At 50.4% G+C, this 15352-nt stretch overlaps 2 protein-coding genes across 3 annotated transcripts; both read left to right on the top strand.

Moving 5' to 3' along the window:
• Positions 1-186: 186 nt before the first annotated feature.
• Positions 187-10820, top strand: LOC127587986 (protein transport protein Sec24A-like). The gene is made up of 23 exons (XM_052046468.1): positions 187-557; positions 2206-2775; positions 3383-3508; positions 4020-4064; positions 4148-4317; positions 4621-4808; positions 4894-4996; positions 5383-5509; positions 5756-5865; positions 5964-6076; positions 6168-6286; positions 6775-6830; positions 6982-7188; positions 7295-7418; positions 7603-7761; positions 7829-8002; positions 8084-8194; positions 8285-8460; positions 8836-8973; positions 9090-9194; positions 9464-9556; positions 9647-9750; positions 9838-10820. The coding sequence occupies exons 1-23, from the start codon at positions 503-505 to the stop codon at positions 9950-9952; spliced, it is 3288 nt and encodes a 1095-aa protein (XP_051902428.1). The 5' UTR covers positions 187-502; the 3' UTR covers positions 9953-10820.
• Positions 10821-11822: 1002 nt separating this feature from the next.
• On the top strand, positions 11823-14972 carry LOC127588014 (guided entry of tail-anchored proteins factor CAMLG-like). Of its 2 annotated transcripts, none has more exons than XM_052046502.1 (4): positions 11823-12183; positions 12562-12995; positions 13075-13140; positions 13325-14972. In XM_052046502.1, exons 1-4 carry the CDS (start codon positions 12015-12017, stop codon positions 13568-13570), a joined length of 915 nt encoding a protein of 304 aa, XP_051902462.1. In that variant the 5' UTR covers positions 11823-12014; the 3' UTR covers positions 13571-14972. The 2 variants fall into 2 exon arrangements, with proteins under 2 accessions (XP_051902462.1, XP_051902463.1); XM_052046503.1 differs by having other exon boundaries at positions 11824-12183; positions 12565-12995.
• Positions 14973-15352: the final 380 nt, after the last annotated feature.

Genomic DNA, 15352 nt, shown 5'->3' with positions numbered 1-15352 from the left:
AATGACTTTTACGAAGCCGCCGGCTTTGTTTGAGACGATGTGACCACTGCTAGAAACAAACCAAAGACATTGGTGAAGCGCATTTGGAAGTAGAGACAAGTGGACATCCACAAGCAGCTCTTGTTTCTCCTAGACTGCAAAACGGAGAGCACGACAGGAAATGCCACGTGTACACACTGCGCATGCTCGACAATTTCGACGTTGATCCTTCTTGGGTGATCCCAATTTCCGGTTTGTACACGACTGCTTTCGCCGAGGCCTTGCTATTGCCGTAGTGTCACTCGCGACGGGGACTTTTCGTCCCGCAGCCATGGCCGTGTGATCGAGCCAGCCAGACAGTCACATTTTTCAAGACAAACCCACGCCGCCGGCACGTGGACGTTTGTTTCTTAATCCGCCGACTCGTTCCACAACCAGTTGGCGAAAAGGAGAAGAAGAAGAAGCGGCTAATAGCTCCCCTAAGCTAACCGCTCCCATTCGGAACCCGGTGACCGTTTTCAAGATGTCAACGGCGGGCTTCAACGGCCAGAATGTGACTGGGCAGCCATACGCCAACGGTAAAGTATTGAGGCGAAAGGCGGTCACTTGTTTGTCTGTGAAACGCTCGCTATTTGCTCGCTGATTCGCCTTTTAAAAAAATAAGGAGGGTGGGGGGGTTAAAGAAAAAAAAGACGCCGTGGTAAGTTCGTCAAAGACCGTCGAGTCAACTTGCTCAAAGTTCGACCTACTTTCTTAACAAACGCGTGGGTGTGACGTCGTGTCATCTTGATTTTCACTTGGTTTGTGGCGAAAAAAAAAAGCTCGGGCCGGAGTTTTGAATTTGTTTGAAAAATGAGCCTTCTGTCATTGGGCGCTTTAGTACATTTCAGTGGCGGTGAGCAGCCGCGTTTTGATTCAATGAACAACTTCGTCATGTGCTCTCAAGCTTCTGGAAGGTCTTTTGTGGCTCAATATCCGCGCCCTGTTGTCTTTAGGACAATCGGATGATTACGATATCAGCGAAGTAGGGTTCAAACTTTCTCGCTGTCTTTTTTTTGCCCTACTTCTCACTGTCAATGTGGCACATGGGACTTAATCCAGTTGAGAAAAATACCTTCACTCTTGTGCACGAATCTCCTCTTCCTCAAATGTATACTGTACCTGTTTTAACAGAGCCCAAAGCTGTTATTTTGTTGTATGGGGGGCAACAGGTGGTTGCCAACGTTACCGAGAGAGCATTTTGTGAAACCTCAAACACTATAGAACAAAAATTAGACCGAGAAAGGGCATGTGATGGCCAAATTATTTATCATCGGATATACAGCTTCGAAACACATCGTGAGTGATGCCGTCTCATCACATTGCCTCTTTTTATGAACTGTGATCACCACACACACACTTTCTAATGACCACAACATACTGTTGATACTGTTAACGTACAACTGACATAATGCGTTTGAGTGTGCCTACACTGGTCCGACTTCCAACATGTTGGCATTTCCCGTAGGTGAGAAGCTGAGATTCATCATCGCCTAATCTTGATCTTCAAGTCATAAACTGTGCTGATCTCGCATGAAATGTTGCCGTTGAATTACTAGGAATGTTCTTGTCATACTGGCAAAGATTTTTCCTGTTACTCAAGCGGGGGAAAAAAATGGATCAGAGAGCCGCGTGGTGTCAAAAACTCCACTTTTTCGGGAAGTCTTATCTGCGGTCACTCCCACGGAGCCACTCGGGGCAGATTAAGATGAAGGTAGCCAGTATGCAGGTACAAGTGTTGCGCTGGCACTTCATTGGTCATTGGGAAGAGTCGCGCGCTTGAGCTCGTCAGTCAGGTGTGTTCACTTTTAAGCGAGCGTGCGCGCCACCAACCGGTGCGTTTGTGCGCTTTGTTTGCTCACGCCGCCGTCCAATTGCCGGTGGGAAATGGCCCCTTTTGGTTTTCGTGTCATTTGACTGTCAAGTGGACGCGAAAGTCAAATAATGCATCCCATGCGACGCCTCCGCCGCCTCGAGTGTTGGTACGAGTGAGCAGACGGGAGGCTTTCTCAAGATGGCTGTCAAACAAAACGCATACAGTCAATAAAACGCTCAAATGATGTTTTGTTTATTGCGACCCCCAGTTGATGTTGACTCCAGAAGTAAACGCGAGAGAGATTTTTTTCCATCCTGTGTCCTGTCCATCGTATTTGAGGCGCTGACTTTGACATGTCCAACGGTTTGCAGGTCCTTCACAGAATCCAGTTGGTGTCCAGCAGCTCCCAGCGGTCAATTACGGCACGACGCACCAACCGAGCTACAACCCGATGCAGGCCAAGGCCGCGGCGCCCCCTCCCCCCGGTCCCGGACTCTACCCCTCCGGGCCATACCAGCACATCCCTCCAGTCAGCTCCCATCAATCCGGCCCGCCGCCGCCGCCGCCCTCGTCCTATCCATCCCCGCCCAACCAACCTCATCACCCCCGACCCCCCCTGGGCGGCCCCGCGTCCCGCACCCCTCCCCAGTCTGCCGGCCCCAGTCCCGGTCCCCGGCCGCCCCCCGCGCGGGCCACCCCTCCTCCGCCACCCGCCGCGTCTTTGAGCGGCTACTACCCCAACGCCCAACATCAGCAGCAGCAGGTTCCAGGGTGGCAGTACAACTCGGGTCCGCCGCCCCCCGCGGCCGTGAACGCGCCACCCCGGGCCTCGGCGCCCAACCACGTGAGCCCGCCCGCGCCTTACAGCTCCGCGCCTTCGCCCTCCATGTCCCAGAACGCGGCCCAGCCCCCCGCCTCTCTACAAGGATACGGCCAGCCAGGTAAGAGCATCAAAATGGCCTCTGGCATCACAACAGGAAAATGATCCAAATGGGGAAAACGGAGCTTTTTTGGGTCTCAATCAGAAAAAAAAAAAAAGACGCAAACTGTACGGTTAAAAATCAGAGCAGTTGCCTTCTCCGATCGTAAAGGTTGTCGAATTTAAAAAAACAAAAAAACAATCTCAACTTAAATGGCTTTATTCTCGTGTGCGTTTGTGGCTTTGAATCAAAGTTGCTAGTGTCAGATAAAGTATCTGCGGGGTTGATATGTTGGAAGGAGGACCTTGCCCTCTACTCCCGCCGCGAACAAGTCAACACACACACACATACACACACACACACACACACTTGGGTCACCGGGAATTGGCTCAAAGTTCAACGGCACACGGCGACAGAAAGCCTGCCCGTCGAGTTGCCCTCGTCTGATCAAATGACATCATTTTCATCTGATTGTAGTCATTTCCGAGAAGAAGTCATTTCAAAAGAGCAGAGGCACCGCTACCAACTTTTATTATGACTATTAAAAAAAAAAGACTCCCCCCCCCCCCCCCAATGCTTTTGCGTCTGACCAGAAAGTCACGAATCAAATGTTTTCTCGCTCCAGCAGGTGCCGCTTCTCCGCCAATGAACCAGGCGTCTTCACAGCAATACTACTCGAGCAGAGCTCCCTATGGGCCCCCGCCCGCGGGCCCCCCGATGGCCAACGCCACCCCGCCTCCCCCAAAGGCTGACGGTACGCCATTCTTGCGCTCGGCCCCCCTTACGTCTCGTTTTTGACATCGCGGGAATTTCCATCATGTGAGCTTTTGTCTTTTCTTTCTTTTTTTTTTTTTTAATCTGTCGTTTCGCCTCCACCTCCATGCCAGATAATCGGGCTTTAGCCGACGGGGAAGCAAAAAATGCTCAAATCTGTTGGGATATTCTGAAAAATGGGGCAAAGCGTCACGAAAGTCCAAATTGACCCCCCCGAATGCAGGCCGTGACAAACGCGGCCCTTGGGTTGAAACACAAGCCGAATTGTGTTCCTCCATCCCGCTGGAATGCGTGCAAGCGTCTGCAAAACCTTCCGGGGGGATCGATTGCAATTGCCCGTCAATCGTCGTTTTGTTTTTGAACGTTGCCCTCCAGCGGCCTCGTTTGACGCCGCATCAAGTCCGCCCGCTGTCTTGTTTTTGCGTCATCTCTTTGGTGACGTCGGTCGAGTTACACGAGTTCAAAACTCATTTCTGCGCCTTTCCAAACAGGAACGCTCGCCGGTGTCGGCGCCAACCACGTGGACGGCAAACCGGGTACGTGTGCGAAAAGGCGCGCGGGCAACGTCTTGAATTTGTTCATATGTTGCTTTATTTTTTTTTTGCTTTGGGGTCTCCAGCCGGGCCCCCCCAGCATGTCCCGCCGGGTCACCACTTGGGCCACTACCCGTCCCTGCCGCCCGGGTACCAGCAGCCCGCGGCCCCCCACGCCGCCCCCTCGACCATCTCGCACCCGGCGATCGACGGCGCCACGCAGCCTTACAGTCAAGCGCCTCGGCCGTACCAGCAGGTGAGGCGGCGCGCGCGGCTGCTGATCTGCTGCACCTTTGTTGTTCCGGTGACGCGTGTGCGCACTTTCAAGCGTTTGCTTTGCACTCGGCGTAAACGCATCGTCGCGGCGAAGATGCCCCTCGGCGCGTGTTTGCGGAACAACACGCTCCGCCGCTTGTCATGCGTTTGCTTTGCGCGAGTCAACTCGTCGTCCGGACGAAGCTCGCCTCGAACGCGCCGACGGCTGTTTTGCGAGGCCAAATAATGAGCGGGGCGGCGTTTCGCAATCAACACGTTGACGACGGCGTTCTTCCCCTTCCAGCCGCCCCCCGGGCCCGGCCCGGCTCACCTCAGCCCGTCCCTGGCGGCCATGAGTCTGCAGTCCGGCACCCCCGAGAGCCTGCGGGTGGTCAACCTGCTGCAGGAGCGCAACCTGCTGCCCCCGGGCCCGCTGCCCGCCCCCACGCCCTGCCTGCCCCAAGACCTGCAGAAGATGAACTGCAGCCCCGAGTAAGGACAGCGCTTTTCATTGTGCGCCCCCCCCATCTGAAAATGTGAGCGTAACGCAGGTGGCGCCGGCGCGTCTTGTGTCCAGGGTCTTTCGCTGCACGCTGACCAGCATCCCCCAGACGCAGTCGCTGCTCAATAAAGCCAAGATGCCGCTGGGCCTCCTGCTGCACCCCTTCAAGGACCTCTCCGTAAGGCCGCCTAATGAGCATTGAATAGCGCAAAACTAGGCCGTAAATCTTGATTGACTTGAATGTTTGAATCCCGGTTCAATTCCTCTTCAAATCCAATCATTCGGTGGGCGCGTGGAATATGCAGTACGTACTCGAGCGGTAAAACATGAGCAGATGATTACACCCACACAACCGCCGCGGCAGAACACAATCTGCCGCGGGACCCATTGGCTTGTTTGTCAAACGGGGGGCCAGCTTCCGTCTTGTTGATTGGGCATCACCTCATGCGAAGAATCGTTCCGCTTGGCCGCCGAGGGAAGCGTTGCAAATCGTTCCCCGCAAGCGCCGCGACCGAGCGTGCCATAGCGCCTCCCCACCCCTGGTTTGTTTTCTGCTTCCGTCAGCATCTTCCCGTGGTGACGTCGAGCGCCATCGTCCGCTGTCGCTCCTGCCGGACGTACATCAACCCGTTCGTGTCCTTCCTGGATCAGCGGAGGTGGAAGTGCAACCTGTGCTACCGGGTCAACGACGGTAAGAAGCCAGCAGTGACGTTCTGCTCCTCGTCGGCAAAAGCATTCGAGCGGCAGTTCCGTCATTCTTTGAATTGAATTGGACGTTTTGAAACCTGCAAGAAGGTTCCGTACGTTGGTGCCACTCTGATTGGAAATCAATTCCAACCACGCATGGGTGCGGATTTGGCATCGAAGGATTTTTGAGCGGCGTCAAAATCGATTTGGAGCTTGCTGCGTATGACCTTGCTCATGTGTGTGTGTGAAGTTCCAGAGGAGTTCATGTACAATCCAGTCAGTCGGTCCTACGGAGAACCACACAAGCGACCCGAAGTGCAGAACGCCACCATCGAGTTCATTGCTCCTTCAGAATACATGGTGGGCCTCTTCCGGCGGCTTAAGTTGTACGCGGATTTATTTTTTGTGTTTTTGTGTCTTTGAATGCCATTTTTTTTCTGCCCCATGCCCGCCCTTAGCTGAGGCCGCCGCAGCCGGCCGTGTACCTCTTCGTCCTGGACGTGTCTCACAACGCGGTGGAGACGGGCTACCTGAAAGTCTTCTGTCAGTCGGTGCTGGACAACATCAACGCGTACGTCAACGCCGCCGCCGCCGCCGCCGTTTCTTCCGCGTCCCCTCGCGGCGCCCGCCCGAGACTGACTGCACGTTCCCTTGCGCCAAAGGCTCCCCGGAGACGCGCGGACAAAAGTGGGCTTCATCACATTCGACAGCACCATTCACTTCTACAACCTCCAGGAGGGCCTCTCCCAACCTCAGATGCTCATCGTGTCCGACATCGAAGGTGACGCCCTGCGTTGGCGACTCCTCTTTGATCGCCGTCCTCACGTTATTGGCTGAAAAAGCAAAATTATGATGATCATTGTTTTTGCGGGGTTTGGTTTTGTTTTTTTTTGGTGCTCAGGCCAAAGCCATGTCTCATAAAAGTATGGCTTTGGCGCCACCTGGAGGCATCTTTGGCGAATGAACTACACGAGTGACTTGAATCCCAACTCAAATGCAAATTAAGCAAATTAAGTTTTTGAAGCAAGCAAATGGCGTTGGTCTGTTGAGTGTAACGCTCACGCCACCGTCAGGCTAATAAATAGCATTGATGTCCTAGTTTAATCCTGTAAGCAAAAGGATATTTGAACACAAATGGTGGAGCACCACTTGTAGACAGATGTAACAATACTTGCTGGTCTATATTCTTTATCCTCGGCAGGGACAACCTGATTATTTAGGCTCCGTCAGTATTGTGATTTACGATATATCTGCTTGTGTGTCCCCCAGATATCTTTTTACCCACACCTGACAGCCTTTTAGTCAACCTCAACGAGAGCAAAGAGGTGAGAAATCATCAGGAAACACCTTCTCGCAGATGAGCGACGATGTGTGTTCTCAAGCGCGGAACCTTAGCGAAAGTTTGAGTTGTGCCGACACGCGGAACGCTTGGATTCGTACATGCTAAAGCTAACGCGACGTCCGTGCGTCTCGCAGCTGGTGCAGGACCTCCTGAAGAGCTTGCCGACGTTATTTGCGAATACCATGGAGACTCAGTCGGCGCTGGGCTCGGCGCTGCAGGCCGCCTTCAAGCTGCTGTCGCCCACCGGCGGCCGCTTGTCCGTCTTCCAGACGCAGTTGCCCAACCTTGGCGTCGGGGCGCTCCAGTCCAGGGAGGACCCCAACCAAAGAGCGTCCGCCAAGGTGCCAGCTGGACGGCGGCTTGGGATCGGGACTGGGATGAGAAGCGCATCCTCACAGATGTTGTTGTTTTTTTGTTTGTTTGTCCCCCCCCCCCCAACCCTTTCAGGACATCCAGCACTTATCCCCGGCGACGGACTTCTACAAGAAGCTGGCGCTGGACTGCTCGGGGCAGCAGGTGGCCGTCGACCTGTTCCTGCTCAGCTCGCAGTACTGTGACTTGGCGTCTCTCGGTGAGGCCGCATTTTAATCATTTTTATTGGCTTGACCTTTATTTATCCGGGCTAACGTGTACAAAAGATGTCTTTTTAAATTGTGGTCTCGAGTTAAGAGCAAGTAAGAAATCCCAAAATCCACCTTTTCTTGAAAAGGTCTTTCAAAAGACCTGCGATTTCTTTTCTCCTGCGTCTCTGGCAGGTTGCATATCGCGCTACTCGGCGGGGAGCGTCTACTACTTCCCCTCCTACCACCACCAGCACAACCCCGCCCAGGTGGAGCGCTTCCAGAAGGACCTGAAGCGCTACCTGACGAGGAAGATCGGCTTTGAGGCCGTCATGAGGATACGCTGCACCAAAGGTGCGCCGGAGACCCGAAAGAAAGAGCGCCCTCTGCCTGTCGGATGACTATTTTTTTTTTTCCGTAGGGCTGTCCATTCACACGTTCCACGGCAACTTCTTTGTGCGCTCCACCGACCTGCTGTCGCTGCCCAACGTCAACCCGGACGCCGGCTATGCCGTGCAGATGTCCATCGAGGAGAACCTGGACGAGATGCAGGTGGTCTCCTTCCAGGCCGCGCTGCTCTACACCTCCAGCAAAGGTCGGCGCCGACGTCCCCGCCTCCTCCTTTGCGGCGCGGCGCTCGAGCGCGGGGGGGTTTGAATTTTACTCCTAATAACAGGAGAGCGCAGGATCCGCGTGCACACCCTGTGCCTCCCGGTGGTCCACTCCCTGTCGGACATCTTTGCCGGCGCCGACGTTCAAGCCATGGCCGGCCTGCTGGCGTGCATGGGTGAGGATCGCGCTTGTTTAAAAAAATATATTTATAAAGGAGGAAACAAGCCCCCCCCCGGCGATGCGTAACGGTGCGCTCTCCTTTCAGCCGTGGACCGCTCGGTGACGGCCAGCTTGAGCGACGCCCGGGACGCCATGACCAACGCCGCCATCGACTCCCTGTCGTCGTACCGCCAGTCGGTGCTGACCATCCAGCAGCCCGGCTTGCTGGCCCCCGCCTGCCTCCGACTCTTCCCGCTCTACATCCTGGCGCTGCTCAAGCAGGTCTGCCCCCATCGCGACGCACGCTTCCACTTGAGGCTTTTGAGTTTGTTTTCGGCCTGATGACGTCACTGAGTAATTTGGGGAGCAAAGGAGCAATTTCGAGTAAGGTTGAAATTTCCGACGAAAGTGCTCTACGCGGAGCAAAAAGAATTCTTTCAAAAGGAAAACAATTAATGAAGAACAAAGACGCCAAGCGGCACGGAAACAGTGCAACTGAAACCAAGTGTCATGCGGAGTCAAAAGCCAAAGAGTAAAAAAAGAAATAAAACAACATCAAGCTCGGGAAAAAAAATCATCAAGCATCACACGACCAGCAGGTTCAAGTCTCTAATGTCGTTCGATCCACCTTCGTGTGTTTGTTTGCCCCCCCCCCAGAAAGCATTCCGGACGGGCACCAGCACCAGGCTGGACGACCGCGTGGCCTCCATGTGTCAGCTCAAGTACCAGCCGCTAGCCTACGCCATGCTGACCATCCACCCCGCGTTGTACCGCGTTGACGATCTGACCGACGAGGTGAGGGCGTTACGGCGACGCGATCGCAAGCCACTCCCCCCTCGAGTAGGCGCCGGATGCGGGCGATTTATTCCCCCGGCGCGTAAGGAGCTGCGTTGCCTTCCTGCCTCCCCCAGGGCGCCTTGAACGTCAACGAGCGGACCGTCCCTCAGCCGAGAGTGCTGCAGCTGTCGGTGGAGAAGCTGAGCAGGGAGGGAGCCTTCCTCATGGATGCTGGAACGGTGCGCAATGACATCGTCACGCAAGAAAGTGATGAGTGCAAAAAAAATGAATGAATGAATGAATGAATTTCAGCCATGTCAACGGCAGCCGCTCTTATTTTAAACACGCAATGAAGTTTGCTGTGAAAATTGCCACTGAGGGGTGAAAAACGTAAAACTATATAAATGATTGGTTTGAATTTGACATTTACTTAAGCAGCTGTGAAAATGGTGAGGGGGCGGGGCCAAAACGAGTTGTCGTTTTCAACATGTCGCCAATCTCCATCCAGATCATGTATCTGTGGATCGGACGCAATTGCAACCCCAACTTCCTGACTCAAGTCCTGGGTGTCCCCAGCTACGCCGCCGTGCCTGATAACCTGGTGACGTTTCTTTCTTGCCTCACAGAAAAAGCAAGCGTCAACTTTTCACGTTTTTACACTTGTACTTAACAATGCTCTTCCCGTGGTCAGTACTTTCTGCCAGAGCTGGACACTGCCGAGTCTCAGAGGACCAGAGCGTTTGTGGGCTGGCTGAGGGAGCAGAGGCCCTTCTTCCCCTCGCTGCACATCATCAGGTGGGCAGCTACACTAAAACCTCTTGACGTCGTGTTTTCGTTTTTATTTGTCTTTGTGATTTTTTTTTTTAACCTTTTTCGTCCCAGGGACGAGAGCCAGCTGAAAGTAGCGTTGATGCAGAACCTGATTGAGGACCGCACCGAGTCGGCGCTCTCCTACTACGAGTTCCTGCTCCACCTGCAACAGCAGATCTCCAAATGAGCCGTTTGTGTGCGTGCATGTGGAAAGAGCGCAAGTGCATGATGGACGCTTTCAATTTAGCCTTGGAGGTGATCCAATAAACAAATGTGTGTATGTATATATTTGTGTGTACATGTGTGCGCGCATATACATGCAGATATGTACGTATGCATATACATGTATATGTGCGTGTGTGTGTGTACATGTACTATATGTATGTAAAAGATGGAAAGTATCAGTTTTTATTCTCATAGAACAATAATGTCCAAAGTTTTGAGGTATGGCTCAGATGTGAGCTCATTGATGGCAAAAGCACAGAACGTTTCCTCGAACACTTCACGTGTATGCAAGTTTGTGTGCGTGTGTGTGTGTGTGTGTGTGTGTGATTTCAGGCTAACCGAGGTGTCCGACTGTTATTAAGTATCTTCATCACTTTTTTTTTCTTTGTGAAGATTTCATCTTTCTGTGTGGCGTGCCGAACAAATGCCAGAAAAGGGCAAAGAAAGCATCAGGCGCCCACTTGAATGTTGCGTTGCAATCTTTTTTTTTTTTTGCACCCCTCCTGTTTAATTTATGAGCCTCCCAATATAATTAAAATTCAATGATTGCCTTGAAGGGGAACTCTACTTTTACTACCAAGCTTCCTGTTGAAACCCAGACTATATGTAAAATATTTTAATATAATAGAATACAGGATTTTTTTTTTTTTTTTTTTTGTTCGTGAACACGAGACCTAACAGAAAAAGCCATTGTGATCTTTAATCATGCGAATTGATACTTGTTTATTGAAAATACTGCATTATATCAATGGTGGAGAGATGCTAATGACATTTTAGTATGACCGATTAGGTGACATGTCAATGAAATAAAATGTTTGGGACTTTTTAAATGTAGTGGGCTTTTTGGGGGGGGCAGTCACTTTTTTCCCCTCCCCTTGTGTGAGTTGATCATTTGTAATTGTTGTACAGTCTTACAAAAAGCAAAACCTATTTAGAAAACAAGCGAATAGGGTCGAAATTGTCTGATACAGAAAAAATAAATACTCTGCTTACTCAAGTCCTATGCATGTATTGTCAAGTGACTTTTCCATCTTTAAAATGGAATATCTACACAAACTAAAAAAAACTGAAAATGCATGCATACCTAAAAATTGTGAAAAACTACAGCGGTAATTTTCGATGATTAACATGGAAACGGCATTTGTGTGTGTGGGTGAAATGTACATTACCCGTGGAAATATTCGGTGTACCAGTCTGGTTTTCTACCCCCTGTCAAGTCACAGTACTTGCTATAATACTGTCACGCTAGAGAAAGGAAAACCACAGAGGCTGATGCACTTTATAGCTTTTTATTCAACAGAAGAATTGTAAAACACAGAGCACACGAGCTGCTTTGCACCACTGCTCCTGCCCAGGGACTCGCACAGACTCTGCGACGTCACATGGCACCCCGTGTGTGTGTTCAGATGTTTACCATACGTTTCAATAAATGAATAGTTTTAAAGCATGTGAAAGGGGTCAGAGCTAAAATTTAACTTTTTAAACTATGGTCTCGAACCACGAAGCCCAAAACTGCAAATAGCTTGCTAACAATGTTTTTAAAAAGGGTCTTTAAAATTTTTGATTGGAGCTAAATGATTTTGAAATCATCATCAGCTCATTATATAATTGTTCAGATTAGATCGTACTAAAATAAGAAACCCTTTATTTGTCTCACAATGGAGAAATTCCCAGAAACTCCTCTCCTACATTTTATTTAATATTTAAGTACCCTATTTCACGCTCATGGTTCCCTTTTATGTCTCAAGTACCACCTGGCCAATCAAATGCAGAAAAAAAGATTAACTATTCATAATAATGTTCATCATGTAATACGACTAATATTACATAAAGTCGAGCTTACAAGCGTTCCCTTTGTGTCCTCTATTGATGACGGCATCGCCGCGCGACATCGGCGGTCCATCCCGTGTTGTTCTTCAGCTATCTGACCGTGTCCAGAGTTATCGCCGCACGTTTTTCTACTTTAATTTTTTTTTCGTTGTTTTATTTCGTTTTGATTGACGTGGGCTCGTTATTTTGAAAACATGGAGCCTGCGGAGGGCCACACCACCGACGATAAAACGACGACGGCGGGCTCAGCGTTGTCGGCGGCGCAGAGGCGAGCGGAGATCCGCAGGAGGAAGCTGCTCATGAATTCCGAGGATAGGATGAAGAGAATTGTAGGCTACGCCAAGAACGACGCTGACAATAACGGTATGGTAACTGACGGCTTACATTTGGTACAGTAGCCGTAGCTGCATCTGGTCCCTACCGATCAGGCGATGTTAACGTGACGTCACAATGAGCGAACAGGCCTTTATGAGATCAAATCCTATAAAATACGCGACTTAAATTCACGAATCATACTTGTTGGTATTTTTGTTTGAAAAGACCCGTCTCTGGGTCACGACAAACGCCTTATTTTGTATGTTTGAAAAAAACGCAAACAACGACAGTATGTCCCAACGAAATACCCGGATGTTCGACGTCATTTGTCTTGTGGAATTGTATACTGTACAAATTCAGAAAACCTCTTGACTCTTCTTCATCTTTATTTTGAAAAGTGTGTTGATTGTCATCACTTATATCCAGTAGGGTCACCCCGGCGTCCATCAGAACCCCGCTTCCACCTGGACTTGGACCGGACAGATGCATGGTCATCTTCCCAACCCTCCCCCAGACCCTCTCCCTTCCTGCCGGAGTCGGTCAACCTGTCCCGTGGAGCCACCCCAGAGACGAGGGACTCGCCACTGCCAGACGATGCGGCGATGATGGCGGACGGCCATCTCCGAGGGATCCGGCAGAAGCCCAAGGCGGAGAAGGTGGCGGGGGATGACCCCGGCGGCCTCCAGCAGTACCTCTCTCGCTTTGACGATGCCATGAAGCTCAGGGGCCAGTTGGTCAATGAGAAGCCGGCGCGTGAGGGTGAGGCAGAAGGCGAGGAGTTTGACCCCTTCGCCGTCTTCAGGCTGGTCTGCAGCGTCCTCCTCGCCGTTTTTGTCCGAGTGTTTGTCTGCAAGTATCTGGTGAGTCCTCACATGTCTGATTGATTTAGAGACACTCGAGCAGCAATGTGACGGTTTATTTCTCCTTTTGTTATTTTAGTCGATATTTGCTCCATTTCTGACGCTGGAACTGGCCTTTATGGGCTTGTCCCAATACTTTCCTAAGGTAAGTTCTGGGATTGGTCGCGTGACGTTTGCAATGAGGGCCCAAGGGCACTTTGACGTTGATTCAAATTGACAGCAGGGGGCGGTGCTGTATAAAATGGGAAGATGGGAGGATTCATCTGCCAAGTGCTTATTCCACTAACAAAATCCAGAACAGTTAACGGTTTTGACCGCCGTGGTTCCAGATGGAGAAGAAGGCGCAGACCACGGTGCTGACCGCCGCCCTGCTGCTGTCGGGCATCCCCGGCGAGGTCATTAACCGCTTCATGGACACGTACCGGCGTATGGGCGACGTCTTTGCTGACCTCTGCGCCTACTTCTTCACATTCATCCTCTCCCATCAAGTCCTGCTGCTGGTCGGCTCCGAGGTCAGCGAGCCGGGCGCGGGGGCAGAGGTCCCCGCTGCTGCGGCAGCGGCGGCGGCGCAGTGACCGAGCCCAACCGTCCCCCTGCGCGACTGTTGAGGCAGCAGGGCATGTTTGTGTGTCTTTTTTTTTTTCTTCATGGCACAAGTGAGAACTTTCCAACGCAACGTTTGTACCTTGACTTGCGAGCGCGCGAGCTGTTCAAAGTTTTGCAGTCACAAGTCGCCGCTTGTGACTGACGCTTAATTTTTCGTCAAGACGAGCGAGCATCAGAATACGCCGCCACTTGAGTGAAGTGGAAAGAAATGGAGTAGTTAATGGTACTGTAATACCCTTGCGTGTGGGCAAGGAGAGTCGCCGAGGCACTTTATTGAACCGGACAAACACGTGCAAACTCGATAGCCAAATAGCAAAGTCGCCTGTGTCATTTTAGCTTTGCAGCATTTACTTTGGTATTTTTGGGCAGTGTAATTTTTTTTTTTTAATGCAATAAACAGTTTTTTCTTTATGAGAAATCCATAATTAAAAAATGGTGGTGTTTTGGGGAATGGAGTAGCACCCACTGATTCATCTTTAGTGCGGTCAGTGCCTGTATTTTCATTTTTATTTATTTAGTTTTTTTTTTTTTGTGGAAAACTAGAATGTTTTCCCCCATTTATTTTTCAAGATTTTTGGGGGCGGCCTGCAAACAAACAAATTATTCCCTCTTTCATAGCATTGATCAACGATTCACATAATGTCACAAATTTGCGGGCCGGGTAGGTCCCAAACTTTTTGTGAATAGCAGGGGTCCCCTGTAATGGCATTTCTATTGATTTCAATGGTAAAAATGGATATGAGTAAATTGAGTTATGAGCGGGCTGCGGAGAGGAATTCAACTCGTAAGTCAAGGTGCAAGCGTACTTTTTCGCTTTTGTGTCACACGCTTCCGCCTTACGTGTTTTCTATCTAGTCGCCTATGCCTCTCTTTTTGATATCTTGCTCATTAACTTATTACTGTGACGATTTTGGACATGTTAAACGCGTGCGTGTTTTATCCGGAAACCACTCGGACTAATTGATCTCTATACCTTCATCCATCCATTTTCCGATACGCTTTGTCCTCACAATGGTGGTGGGGGGGGGGGGGGGGGGTCCTGGAGCCTATTCCAGCCGTCTTTGGGCAGCAGGCGGGGGACACCCAACCGTTCCACACTCACACCGCGGGTCCAATTGAGAGTGTCTCAATCAGCCTGCCATGCATGTTTTTGGATTGTGGGAGGAAACCGGAGTACCCGGAGAAAACTCACGCAGGCACGGGGAGAACATGCAAACTCCACACAGGAAGGCCGGAGCGAACCCACGACCTCTGCGCCTGCTGAGGTCGATGCGCTAACCACGAGACCCACCGGGCCACTCATCTGTATACATATACATGTGAAACTATTCAATGTTGACATGGTACAAACATTAAAACTGTCAAGCCAAATGGTTTTCTTTTAGTACCGGTATTTGACTTTCAACATTCTATTATTACATACTTATTCTTAACACTCAGTACAAACTTTGATACGTTTTAAAAACACATTTTAATACTATTTATTTTATGTTCAATTAGAATTTAGGCAGTTATGTCATAAACGTCAAATAAAACAACCTTGCAATTTTCTATTTTAATGTTTTTTGTCATTTTTAAAACTGTTAGAATTACAGTATTCACTAGTAACCACATAAAATATGACATATATGCAAAATATTTAATTTGAATCATGACAAAAACAAACGTGCAGCAAATACAGCACTGCTCTGGATTGAGCAAATCATTTAATATGTTGACTAAATAGCAAATGGTTTATTTTACGAATATTC

The sequence above is a fragment of the Hippocampus zosterae genome, chromosome 16 (assembly GCF_025434085.1).
Source record: "Hippocampus zosterae strain Florida chromosome 16, ASM2543408v3, whole genome shotgun sequence".
NCBI classification, from domain to species: domain Eukaryota; kingdom Metazoa; phylum Chordata; class Actinopteri; order Syngnathiformes; family Syngnathidae; genus Hippocampus; species Hippocampus zosterae.
The sequence above is the reverse complement of the archived record's forward strand: the minus strand, read 5'-3'. Positions and strand labels throughout refer to the sequence as shown.

Bases quoted from the DNA above. Each gene is read 5' to 3' on its own strand.
- LOC127587986 (XM_052046468.1), top strand. From the start codon at position 503: ATGTCAACGGCGGGCTTCAACGGCCAGAATGTGACTGGGCAGCCATAC. The intron at 8,974-9,089 runs GTGAGGGCGTTA...TGCCTCCCCCAG, and splicing joins TTGACGATCTGACCGACGAG to GGCGCCTTGAACGTCAACGA. The intron at 9,751-9,837 runs GTGGGCAGCTAC...TTTTCGTCCCAG, and splicing joins CCCTCGCTGCACATCATCAG to GGACGAGAGCCAGCTGAAAG.
- LOC127588014 (XM_052046502.1), top strand. From the start codon at position 12,015: ATGGAGCCTGCGGAGGGCCACACCACCGACGATAAAACGACGACGGCG. The intron at 12,184-12,561 runs GTATGGTAACTG...ACTTATATCCAG, and splicing joins GAACGACGCTGACAATAACG to TAGGGTCACCCCGGCGTCCA. The intron at 13,141-13,324 runs GTAAGTTCTGGG...CCGTGGTTCCAG, and splicing joins TGTCCCAATACTTTCCTAAG to ATGGAGAAGAAGGCGCAGAC.